Source organism: Kogia breviceps, chromosome 17 (genome assembly GCF_026419965.1).
Source record: "Kogia breviceps isolate mKogBre1 chromosome 17, mKogBre1 haplotype 1, whole genome shotgun sequence".
NCBI lineage: Eukaryota > Metazoa > Chordata > Mammalia > Artiodactyla > Physeteridae > Kogia > Kogia breviceps.
The window spans coordinates 47,211,872-47,225,528 of record NC_081326.1 but is presented as its reverse complement, the minus strand read 5'-3'; the positions used below and the strand labels follow the sequence as shown (position 1 = coordinate 47,225,528).

Sequence of the window (13,657 nt, the reverse complement as noted above, 5' to 3'; positions counted from 1 at the left end):
CGTTCTGCTCGTTGGAGTTCAAGCTGTAGCTGCCTCTGCTTTCCTTAATAAGCATTGCCATCCCATCTGCTTTCTCTTCCTACAATCTATCATAACCTCTGGTCGGCCATGGTTCCTCTTTTATTCTCAGCACAGTTTGGGATTTTGTTCCTCGGTTGTACATCTTCCCCAGGGTTTGCTGTGAACTGGGAAGCAAGAGACGGGAATGCATGTTCAGTCCATCACCTTTCTTTCAAAGCCTGCCGTTTCCCTACCATGATATTTCCTTTTAGCGTTGAGCACCAGCAATAAAAAGTGAAAAGCAGGTTACAGGGAAGAGAAGAAAGCTTTCACGTGCAAGCCATGGAAAGCTGAGTTGCCTTTGACCCTTTGCAAGGAATTTCAATTTCATGCTTATTTCAAGTCTCAGTTAATCTACGTTGAGTAACTAGGTTAGTTCCCATCTTTACTGTGAGAAGCCACTTTTGCAAAAATGAGGCAAGGGAATCAGAAGGCTGTCCCTAGAGTGTTATCCTTTTCTTCCAGAAGCAGAATCCCCCCTCCCTTGCTCCATACCCCCAGTATAAAGTTGGACAAACCAGCTGAAATTGTATCTCATATAGAAGTTGCCACCTACCACTCTCAGACCTGTCTCACTCACTGTACTCTAGTCTTTGTCCAAATAGTATATGTGTCAATATATGTCATTTGTCTCAGTGACGGAGGTACTTTTTACTTTGGTTTGAGTAGCTCTGGGTATCGATGTTCCTTTTCTGCCGTGTATTGACATATGGAATTAACAGTGTTTAAAAAAACATATTGTTCACCTCTCCTTCCCACCTCCCAGTAAAACTTGCATGCACATGGATTCATTGTTTTTCTGGTGCTTTGCTTAGAATGGTGGCAATTTCTCCCAGCAACTTACTTGATGCTCTCTTTGGTGTATATCTGTTATAATCAATTTGTTTACCAATTAGTGACTGAAATTTTCAAAACTTTTTTTTAGTTCCCTGTTTAACTTGTTTTCATTTACCTTAATAAAGCTAATTCTATTTTATATCCATATTCGTGGCTTTAGGGTATAAATATGACTCTCACTTGAATTTATTAATAAAATGTTTTCTTTATGCTTTTCATAAAAAACCAAGTTATTGGACACCTAATATATGCTTGGCACTGTGCTCTTGGCATTGGATTTGCAAAAATGATTACGATAACTTTGGTTCTCAGGTAGCTTACAGTGAACTGGGCTACATGATGGTTGGGGGTTTTTTGGTTGCTTTGCTTTGCTTTGGTTTTGGTTTTCCATGTTGTAGAAAGCTTTATTTTCCAGGCTTATTGCTGTAAAATATAAACTTCTCTTACAGGGAGGTTTAGGTGTCCTATTTTCCATTTTATTTAAACTCTGCCCCCACCCCCCCGGCGTATTTCTCTTGTATTTGGGGACTAACAGGGAGAAAGGGCCACACAGAGGCCACTCTCTGCCCATGTGGTCACACTGCCCCCTGCTTGTTGGTGCTGAACAGAGAAAACCAAATCTCACGCAAGTACCGTGAGCTGATGCTTGGTAACCAGTGCTTTTCCTAAGAAAGGGTTGCTGTGTGCCCGAGTTAAGGTGGATTTGAATCTCAGGCTTCCTTTTTTCTTTTGTGCATGAACATCCGAACATCCCTCGTCCTTTAAATTTAGAACAAGATGATTTACCTTATGTCCAACTGCAAAGCAGTTCAAGACTGCCCATTTTAAAAGATTTAAAAAAAAAAAAAGAATTGTATAACCAGAAGGAAACTAACATTTGTAGAATATATTTGTTTGCTGCTCTAAAGAAGTACCACAGACTGGGTGGCTTAAAACAACGGGAATTAATTTTCTCACAGTCCTGGAGGCTAGAAGTTCAAGACCTAAGTGTTGGCAACATTGGTTTTCCTGAGGGCGCTGAAGGAAGGATGCATGCGCTCCAGACCTCTCTCCTTGGCTTGGAAGGGCTGTCTCCTCCCTGTGTCTTCGCACTGTCTTCCCTCTGTGTGTGTGTGTGTGTGTGTGTGTGTGTGTGTCCAGATTTCCTCTCCTTATAAGGACTCCAGTTGTATTGAGTGAGGGCTTACTTCTAATGACCTCATTTTAACCTAATTACCTCTTTAAAGCACCCTATCTCCAAATACAGTCACATTCTGAGATACTGGGGGTTAGGACTTGAACATGTGAATTTTGACAAGGGACACAATTCAGCTCATAAGATGAAGTGACTCCAGGATCCCAGGAAGATGCTAGGTATTTTCGTACATGTTAAGTTGTTTGATCCTCACAAAATTGCCACACTAGAGGGACGCTATGATCCCATTTCATAGATGAGAAAAACTGAGACCAAGAGCAATGACTCATCATGCACAAGGCCACCAACTAAAAGCAAAATCAGGATTTGAACCTAAATCTGTGTGATCTACTTTATTATGCGGCTTCTATGTATTTTTCTTCTCAATTATTTTCTTTCTTTGTAAGTGGAATATTTTGAATCCAGACAAAGCCCAGGAAGTTTCTACTTTATCCTTCTAGCTGGGAGAAATTATTTTTATAAAAGCGTTTGGCTTTCTGTTCGGCAGCCAGTGCTTCCACTCCTGGGCACCTATGCCAGCTCCTCTGCATCTTTCAACCTTTTCTAAAAGATCCCATGACTTGATTAAATGCCACTCCCAAATTCAGACAAGATGTTAACATCTGCTCTATCTCTTTCATCTAATAAACAGTGGGCTGTCTGGTCACGGATGGGGGTTAGTTTTGGTTGGCTTGACATGTTTCACTATTTGGAAATCGTAACAATCTCTCAGAGAGCAGAACTCCTTTAACTGGGAGACTGCATCATAAGTGAAGATTCTTTTTTGGTTTTGAGCTAAAGGATGGAGAAAGAAGGAGAGAACACGTATGGGGAGACAGGATACAACATAATGTGAAACTTGCTGGGACAGTGGGAGGATATTAATGTTGGGTATGTACTATCTCCCAAGAGTTGCTGAAATCGTCTGGTCTCGAATGTAATCAGGAGAGTATCAGACTAGGACAGATCTAGGACTTTTCATTACTACCCTGTTAAGTGTAGTAAATCAAACCAGTAAGTGAAATTGGAAAATTGCTTAACCACGCCCACAGATCTTATGGTTGACTTTTAAAAATACATGCTCTTTACCAAGAAATGAAAAATGATACTTTTCCTGCTAACATACTGTATATGTATGCCATGTTATCAGTATACTAGGATTCTAATTCTAATGAACCACTCACTACCCCTGTGTCGTAGACAAATTAGTCTTATTGAGCGTCAGTTTCTTTGTCTGTCAAACCAGTGTTTGGGTTGCCATGAAGGTCAAGTAAGATATATGATCTTCAAGCTATATTTGCAAACTCTAGAGTGCTATACATACGTTAGATATGTTTATTACTACTTTATTTCTGGCCCAAATCTAACAGAACCTACCATTATGCTGAATTAATCTAGTTTGATTCTTCAATTTATGTATTATCCAGGCCCCTTGTTTGCTTTTTACAGATTGCATGCTGTTTAGTCCTTTGAAAAATGTCTTAGAACCATTGTGAAATACAGGGAAGAATAGTTAGGAATTTTTACTTTTTTATGTTTTCATTATTTTAAGTACTTACAGATAATTAATGGGGAGACAGTTGAAAATAACCCTGTTAACGAAGAGCTGCTTGTGAAGAGCTGCTTGTATATACCAAAAAAGTGGCACATCATATTGTAAAGGTGCTAAGCCCTTCCAAGGAAATTACCTGTCATCTGGTTTGAAAACAGTCCTGGCAGACTCCTGGTAGATGCTGACACTTTTAATTTTTCCTGAGAGCTTTTAAAATTGTAGAAATTTTGGAACTGTATTCCCATACCACCTTGATGGACCAAATGATTGAACAGAACATGTGATAAGACTCTTTCCTCTGTAATGAAGTACCAGGAAAAACCCTGAGTTGGCAACTTGTAAAGTGATTGCAGATCAAGAATCTGAGTTTTTCATGGTCCAAGCATCCGTAAGAAGTTCTCTTGAAATAGGAAGGTCTCTTTGTACCTGCAGATAAAATACCATGCCTGTCCTGGTATCTCTCCAGTAAATAGTGCATTACCTCTTAGTTCATGTTAAAAGTGATTGCGTCTTGTTCGATACACTAGAAGGAGATACTAACGTCATTTCCTCTTTTCTGGGAATAGGACAGTAAGAAACAGGGTGTGGGATTCATCTAGTGTGTGTATATCATGAAAGTGAAGGATATTAGCCGTGGCTAAGTTCTTGTAGAATAACTTTTATTAACAATAGTTTGATGCTAGGTTTCATAAGAGGCAAAGTTGGTTAGGCTTCAAGCAGCCTTGCTTTCAGGGTTTTTCAAATCCCTAGGCTCACTGGAGGAAGATGGATCATTTGGGGGAGAAATGATCTGTGAGGTAATAGGGTGCTACGTTCCAATTCAGTATGACTGAGGCAGCTGGTGGCCATCCACTGTCAGGACTCTGAGGAAATCAGTGCATTTCAGTTGTCTATCAGGATTTTAACTAAAGTCTGGCATCTGGTTAACCAGAGTGAAGTAATTGGGATGCCAGCTCCTCCTTTCTGTGCACTCTCCTTCATGACTGCTTGGGTATGAGCAGGCTGATGCCAAAGAATCTATTATGCTGACAAATGCTAATCAGAGATAGGCTCCTGATTTTAAATTCAAATTCACCACAAGCTATTAACTTTTCTAACATTGTGTGCTTTTGATGGCCTCATTTGCATGATTTTATAAATATGCATTTCTGGCTACAAATTTATTATCTGAGTGTTATTTTATTTAATATAAGATTTTGGAGGAGGTTTATAACTTAAGGGTGTGCAGAGCTGATCAATCTACTTGCAACAGAGATATAGTGTGGTTGGAGTCCGTATGACCTTATGATCATTGTGATCAGGATAGTATAGTGTAGAGGTTAGGACCACTCAAGTCAAAATGCCTGGATTCAGACCCTACCTTCTCCACCCCGTCTATGCTGGTCTATGCTGAGTGCATGTAATTTAACTGCACGAAAGTTACTTAATCCTATAAGCCTTAACCTCATCTTTTTTTAAAGTTGTATCAGTTATTTATTTATTTCATTGAAATATAGTTGATTTACAATGCTGTGTTAGTTTCAGGTGTACCGCAAAGTGATTCAGTTATACACATATATACATGATACATATATATGTATAATATATACATATATATTATATATGTTATAATATATAATATTATAACATATATTATATATAATTATATTACATTATAATTATATATAACATATGTTATAATATATAATATATATAATATATTATATATTATATAAATATATAATATATAATATTATATATATTACATACCATATTATATATGATATATAATATATATTGTATATAGTATATATAATATATAACATATATTATATGTAATATATTATATATAGTATGTATTTTATATATACTATATAGTGTGTATAATATATAATATGTATTATATATACTATATATTATATACTATATATAATATATATAATTTATAATATATAATATATATAATATGTATTACATTACATATGTGTTATATAATATATAGTATATAGTATATAGTATATAGTATATATTATGTATAAAATAATATGATATAATAATATAATTATTATTATATTATTATAATATAATAATAATTTATATTATATTATATATAATATATATTATATAATATATAACATTATATATATACACATATATATATTTTTTAGATTCTTTTCTCATATAGATTATTACAAAATATTAAATATAGTTCCCTGTGCTATACAGTAGGTCCTTGTTGTTTATCTATTTTACATATTTTACATATTTTACATATAGTAGTGTGTATTTGTTAATCCCAAACTCCTAATTTATCCCTCCCTCCCTTCCCCTTTGGTAACCATAAGTTTGTTTTCTACGTCTGTGGGTCTGTTTCTGTTTTGTAAATAAGTTCGTTTGTATCATTGTTTTTTAGATTCCACATATAAGCGATATCATATGATATTTCTCTTTCTCTCTCTGGCTTACTTCACATAATATTTGATAATCTCTAGGTCCATCCATGTTGTTGCAAATGGAATTATTCCATTCTTTTTTATGGCTGAGTAATATTCCATTGTATATATGTACCACATCCTCTTTATCCATTCACCTGTTGATGGACATTTAGGTTGCTTCCATGTCTTCCATTTAGGTTGCTATTGTAAATAGTGCTGCAGTGAACATTGGGGTGCATGTATCTTTTTGAATTATAGTTTTCTCTAGATATATGCCCAGGACTCATACTTTAATGGAGATAATAATAGATTTTCCCAGATAGGGTTTTTGAGAAGATTCCATTAGAATGGCACATATATCAGCCAGCTTTTGCTAGGTTATGCTACAGTAACAAATTAACTGAAAATATCAATGGCTTACAATGGCAGAGATTTATTTCTTATTCATACTCAAATCCATCATCGGTTGGCTCTGCCTCTGCCTCTGCTCTGTAGTCTCTTCATTCTGAGACACACCTGAAGAAGCAGCTTCTACTGGTCTCATGACAGAGGGAGAACTCGTTGTGGCTTTAACAGGTTCTGCTTGGAAGCAGCACTTCTTACTTCTATTCATATATAATTGGCCAAAGGAAGCCATGAGGCCAAGCCTAATATCAGCGACTGGGTACAATCATCTACCACAACATGCACTGCACACTGACTGGTGCATAGTAAAGGCTCGGTAAACAGTAGATTTTACTTTTCAGTCCTGATCAGAGAGGTAAATTGTAGTTTAGGTAGGACAGAGAAGACTAATATTTATGTGTTTGTCAAATGGCTCTCTTAACAGCAAATTGAGGTGCTGAACGCTTCCCTTTGAACTTTCCAGGGAAGGTGGTCTATGGAGAACCCATCGCAGCAGGTCTCGGCACAGATGGCACTCACTACTGGAATAGAGAATGGCTCCATGCAGCCCATCACGTTATGGGTCCACCCCTACGACCGGACCCTTCAACGCCTGACTTCCTCATGAATCTATTGGCTAAGTAATAGTTTAGTAGATGATTGTAAGGTGTATTGCCAAAAGAAGATGTTTTGCTGGTCCCAAAACTTGAGTGTTTTGAGTGTAAGAGATCTTGTCCTACCATCTGGACCTTCCATGGACCTCCCAGTCTTCTGTTCTACTTGACCTCACAGGCTCTGGGGAATCCTTCATCTGGAGACCCAGAAGCATTGGCTTAATTGTGTTATGATGTGGTGCATAATCTCTCCTGGCCACAGAGAAATCAGATCATTTTTACTGAAATTTTCCTCTGCTCTGGTTTTTTTGTTGTCTTTTCTATCTCTTGCTGCCTAGGACCAGGTCTCTTCAATATGCCCTATTTTTATCATACAGAATCGTCTTGAATATTTTTCTATGCTGATATAACCCAGGAACCAGATATGCTTGTTGTATAGTTACAAGAGATGATGATCTAGGGCAGAGCCACTGGAGAGGTGAAAGGCAAAATCCTACCCTCTGCTCAGGTTATCCAAACTATTTTCAGATGCTGTTCTGGGAGACATTTTCATCATTTTTTCCTTGAGAAATGCACCATTCGTGGACATTCAGACATTCCCCATTCACGGATACTCAGATCCAAGTTAACAAAGAGCTTTTCACCACAGACCATCCAAGGGTTCACTCGCCCTCTCCTTTCAGGCTCCTACCTCCTTCAGCCTTCTCCATCCCCGAGGTGACTCACAGGTCAAAGCACATTTCCTGTTGCTCGTGACCTCATCATCCTCAGCCAGTGTCCCACCTCGGCTTATCACAACGTTGCCATGTGGCCAGGGGCTGCCTCTGTTCGTGTGGATCACCCTGGTTCATCTTTGTGTAGTTCTGTACTCGCGAGACATTTTCACTTATGTTATTGCCGGTGACCCTGAATAATTGTCATCCAGTATATATAATTACCCATTTCTAGATGAGAAACTGAGCACTGGACAAACTCATAGTCATATAACCAGTAGGTGATGGAGCCTAGAACCCACATTTTCAGACCCAAGCGTGATCCTTCATCATGCTTCATGTAAGAGTATTATTCTCCAAAAGTGTTTCCTGGGATAGAGACAGGCATGGGTGAAATATGTACTTGAAAAAGCTGTTCATTCTCCATTGCAGTTTTCTGACTATCAGTTGAGAATGGGGTTCGGAGACCAGGGAAGGCTATGGTAGCTTCCTCCTGACATAGTCTGTCTACTCACCCCTATTGTTCTTGTGTGTTTCTCTTTTACAGTGGTGATCTAACCATAACAGGGTCTGACCACTGCACTTTCAACACCTGCCAGAAAGCTCTTGGGAAGGATGATTTTACTAAGATTCCCAATGGAGTGAACGGTGTTGAGGACCGGATGTCAGTAATATGGGAAAAAGGCGTGGTGAGTTTCACAGGATTCAGTCTGTTTTGCCTGATTTTTCAGCCAGAATCTGGCCCATTTTAGGACCAGAGTGGCAAAAGCCTTCATAGAGAAGTTTTTTGATTGTTTTCACTAGAGTGGAAACTGGGCATACAGCAGTATCACCACCACCACGCCATCCCCCAAGATAATAATGAAAAACAATTTTCTTCTCTGCATGGTTTAGAGGATGCTTTGCACTGTGATGCAGACATTAGGGGATAAATTTAGATTGGGTCCCTAGAGGATTATTCTTGAAATTTTTGAAATGTAATAGCACTTCTACTTGATTTCCATGTTTTTGAATCCTAGCTCCTCATGTGTCACTGATATAAATACTTGGAACGATTGAAAGACCTGAAGAATTTTTATTATGTTCATACCTCCTTTTCATATAAAAATGTAGCTATCCCTTTTAAAGAACTTTTGCATATTATGTTTTAAAACCTGCTGTATGAGGTTACATAAATAATAATCAAAAATATAGAAAGAGATTTTTTTTAATTTCATGATTTAAAAATTTCTACCTGAGGATGAAGAAGAATCAAATGGTTAAATGTTCATATGTTATAGCCTATGCAGCCAGCTGACAAGTGTAGTTGTAAAGATCAGCAGTGGAGACTTGCCTGGTAAGCCCTGAGGTCCCCCTTGTCATATGCCATTCTCACCCATCTCTCAGAACCCCTCCCTTCAATGGAACTTTAATCACACCTCACACCTCAGAATCCCTTACACAGACCCCTCACTTCTAGCTCTAATAGTTTACCAGGTCTTGCCATTTTTATTTCCAAAATGCCTCCTTATTTCCACCATCATGTCCACCATTCTACTTTGAGGCCCATGTCTTGTTTGGACTATTGCAGTAGTCTCACAGCTGGTGCCCCTGCCTCCACTCTCTGGCTTGCTACAGTCTATCCCTGGTGCCTTTCAAACACCAGGATCTGTTCATGCTACTTTCCTCTCTAAAATCCTTTAATTTTCAGCATTATTATTTTATTTTTTTTTAAATAGACCATGAAGTATTTTTGTTTGTTTTTCATAAATTTATTTATTTATTTATTTAGGGCTGTGTTGGGTCTTCGTTTCTGTGCGAGGGCTTTCTCCAGTTGCGGCGAGGAGGGGCCACTCTTCATCGCGGTGCGCGGGCCTCTCACTGTCGCGGCCTCTCCCGTTGCGGAGCACAGGCTCCAGACGCACAGGCTCAGCAGTTGTGGCTCACGGGCTTAGTTGCTCCGCAGCATGTGGGATCTTCCCAGACCAGGGATCGAACCTGTGTCCCCTGCATTGGCAGGCAGATTCCCAACCACTGCACCACCAGGGAAGCCCCTCAGCATTATTTATTGGATGATATTTGAACAGTTAATTTACATGCAAGGATCTTCAAAACATCTCTACAGCCCTGTCTTCTACCACTTGTCCTCTCCAACCCCTGCTACCTCTACCCTAATTCTAAGCATCTCAGATGACTTTTCTTCTCTTTTTCTTTGCTTAGACCTTCTTGATAACCGTCCAACCTTTCACTTTGAACTTGTGTGGATTACAATGAGTACCTTCATCACAGCAGATTTTCATAATACATAAAGTGTATAAATGGTGTTAAAGTGATAGGATACTTCTTCATAATATATAGGAGACTATGTTATTTTCTGAAACGTTCAGATGGTTTGTTTAGGGGAAAATTACTTTCAGGACATGGTTCTTAATGTTTTTATGAGATGGGGACCCTTTGATAATTAAATAAACCTTAAGGATGCTCTTGCCATGCAAATGTAATAGGGATAAATTCTCAACACTTAAAAACAAATCATTTTAGGGGGATCACATCCCACCGATGTTTGTCCATATTAAAATCTCTTACAGCAGAGACTGTCCATGACTGTTGGTTCATGTAAATTTCAGTAGCACAAAATTGAACCTCTTAGTTGATTTCTAAAAGCGTAGTCACCTGAATTATAGGTCTGTCTTATTTTAACTCTATAATATTCCATATAATGTCTACGTGATCATCGCATAAATCTTAGGCCCAGATTATAAATGTAGCAGGTGGTGGTAGTAAACTTTAAACAAGAATTGGAAATATTGTTACCAATATTTAGCTCTTGTCTGTGTGATTTTGGAAAGAATGGGAAAAATTAATGGGGCTGTTTTGTTAAGCTGATAGGTTTTTGAAAAATTATCTTCAGGCTTCCATATATAACCCCATTCATTCCCGTCAATATCATTATGGTTGTTTAAGATTGATCAGTATTCACAGGTGTGTTTGGCTTCACGACATAAGAAATTAGGTGCAATTTTATTTGGTTCTAAGAGCTAAAATTCTTGTACTTTGATTGACAGGAGATTTTTAGCATTTTATCATTTATCAGAAAAAGAAATGTATTTTCTTCCTTGAATTGTTTTACAGCACAGTGGCAAAATGGATGAAAACTGGTTCGTGGCAGTTACCAGCACAAATGCAGCTAAAATCTTTAATCTGTATCCAAGAAAAGGAAGAATAGCTGTGGGCTCAGATGCTGACATTGTGATTTGGGACCCAAAAGCCACAAGGTGAGTCTAAGTTTTTGTGTTGGCTTCTCCATGGAGAAAAAGCACTAACTTGCAAAGAAATTTTCATTGGCCTTAATCAGCCATTTCTTATGAGGCGATTTATTTAGCCAGGCTCAGGTATGTTGAGCCTATGCACAAGATCAAGGTTTTGATGTACAAACATTCTTTTGTTTTCCTCGGCACAGAGAGTGCAAAAGTTGTGTTGCTTCCCGTTCCCTGGAATTGCATGTGTGTATGAAACCAGTATGAATTTCCCACTTCAGTGCTTGGCAAATGCCTGAGTTCACATGGAGGAAAGGTGCAGAGCAATGAAGAAAAGGAAAGGCTTCGTTTGAAAAGGGCTGCATTGAAAACTCGAAATAATTACAGCCTTTTTACAGATTCCAGATAGAAAAATTCCAGCACAAAGGATGTCACTTTTAGTTAGCCAGATTTTCCAGCTGAGTTCATCTTGAGCCTGTCATTCCCGGTAGGCTCCGGCTTTTTGTTTCCAATTGCCATAATTCTATGTGAGTATCACAGGTTTGGCTGATTCCACCAATTCAGAAACGTATTCAATAGAAGCTGAAGCTTTGTTAATTTTTCCTTATAGGATGTTGGCACAGACAGCACCTGCATCCTGATTTCTGTTTTTCATAAACTCTGCCGCTGCAAGGGAGAAAACCCCACATACTTTAACATTGCATGTGTGTGTGTATGCACGCGTATGTGTGCAAACAGGGATACGATAAGACCTTCTGCCTTTACTGAATAGGCATTTATTCAAAGTCTATTAAGGGTTATGTTGTAGTAAACAGACGTCTATGTAGGCATACCTTATTGCACTTCACAGATACCATGTTTTTAACTAACTGAGGGTTTGTGGCAAATCTGCATGGAGCAAGTCTATCAGCACCAGTTTTCCAATAGCTTTTGCTCAGTTTGTGTCTCTGCATCATATTTTGGTAATTCTTGCAATACTTCAAGCTTTTTCAGTATGATTACTTTGGTTGTGGTGATCAGTGATCTTTGATGTTACTATTGTAATTGTTTGGGGACGAACTGAGCCCCTGTAAGACAGTGAACTTGTGTGTGCTCTCACTCCTCCACCAAACGGCTGTTCCCCCATCTCTCTCCCTCTTCTTGGGCCTCCCTGTTCCCTGAAACACAACAATATTGAAATTTGGCCGGTTAATAACCGTACAGTGGCCTCTAAGTGTTCAAGTGAAAGGAACAGTTTCACGTCTCTCACTTTAAATCAAAAGCTAGAAATGATTAAGGCAAGTTGAAAGCCGAGATAGGCTGAAAGCTAGGCCTGTTGCACCAGTTAGCCAAGTTGTGAATGCAAAAGAAAAGTTATTGAAGGAAATTAAAGGTGCTACTCCAGTGAACACACGAACGATGAGAAAGTGAAACAGCCTTATTGCTGATACGGAGATAGCTTTAGTGGTCTGGATAGAGGATGCAACCAGCCACAGCATTCCCTTAAACCAAAGCCTAATCCAGAGCTTTAACTCTTTTCTATTCTATGAGGGCTGAGAGAGGTGAGGAAACTGCAGAAGAGTTTGAAGTTAGCAGAGGTTGGCTCATGAGGTTTCAGGAAAGAAGTCATCTCCGTAACATAAAAGCACAGGGTAACGCAGCAAGTGACCCAGAAGGTCTAGCTAAGATCATTAATGAAGGTGGCTACACTGCACAACAGATTTTCAATGTAGATGAAATAGCCTGATATCGGGAGAAGATGCCGTCTAGGATTTCCACAGCTAGAGAGGAGAAGTCAATGCCTGGCTTCAAAGCTTCAAAAGACAGGCTGACCCTCTTGTTAGGGGCTAATGCAGCTGGTGACTTGAAGTTGAAGCCAGTGCTCATCTACCATTCTGAAAATCCTAGGGCCCCTAAGAGTTATGCTAAATCTACTCTGACTGTGCTCTCTAAAGGGAACAACGAAGCCTGGATGACAGCACGTCTGTGGATATTGCTGAATATTTTAAGCCCCACTGATGAGAGCAACTTCTCAGAAAAAAAGATTCCTTTTGAAATATGACTGCTCAGTGACTCTGCACTTGGTGACCCAAGAGCTCTGATGGAGATGCACAGCTGACCCAGCACCCATTCTGCAGCTCATGAATCAGGAGTAATTGCAACTTTTAAGTCTTATTATTTGAGAAATACATTTCATAAGGCTATAGCCGCCATACATAGTGATTCCTCTGATGGATCCGGGCAAAGTCAGTTGAAAACCTTCTGGAAAGGTTTCACCATTCTAGATGCGATTGAGAACATTCGTGATTCATGGCAAGAGGTCAACATATCAGCATTCACAGGAGTTTGGAAGAAGTTGATTCCAACCCTCATGGATGACTTTTGAGGAGTTCAAGACTTCAGTGGAGGAAGTCACTGCAGATGTGGTGGAGACAGCGAGAGAGCTAGAGATAGAAGTGGGGCCTGAGGTTGTGAATGAATTGTTGCAACCTCATAAAAAAACTTTCATGGATGAGAAGTTGCTTCTCATGTGTGAGCAAAGAAAGTAGTTTCTTGAGAGGAAATCTACGCCTGATGAAGATGCTGTGAAGGTGTTGAAGTGACAACGAAGGATTTAGAATATTCTGTTAACTTAGTTGCTAAAACAGAGGCAGGGTTTGAGAGGATTACCTCCGATTTTGAAAGACGTTCTGC

At 38.9% G+C, this 13,657-nt stretch overlaps 1 protein-coding gene across 1 annotated transcript in view; it reads left to right on the top strand.

The window, feature by feature from the left end:
- Nucleotides 1-13,657, top strand: part of DPYS (dihydropyrimidinase) — a 79,684-nt gene that overhangs the window by 25,182 nt on the left and 40,845 nt on the right. The window contains exons 5-7 of the mRNA XM_059042548.2: nucleotides 6,906-7,062; nucleotides 8,296-8,437; nucleotides 10,860-11,002. Of these exons, the coding sequence (XP_058898531.1) occupies nucleotides 6,906-7,062; nucleotides 8,296-8,437; nucleotides 10,860-11,002 (442 nt within the window). The remainder of the gene's footprint in view (nucleotides 1-6,905; nucleotides 7,063-8,295; nucleotides 8,438-10,859; nucleotides 11,003-13,657) is intronic.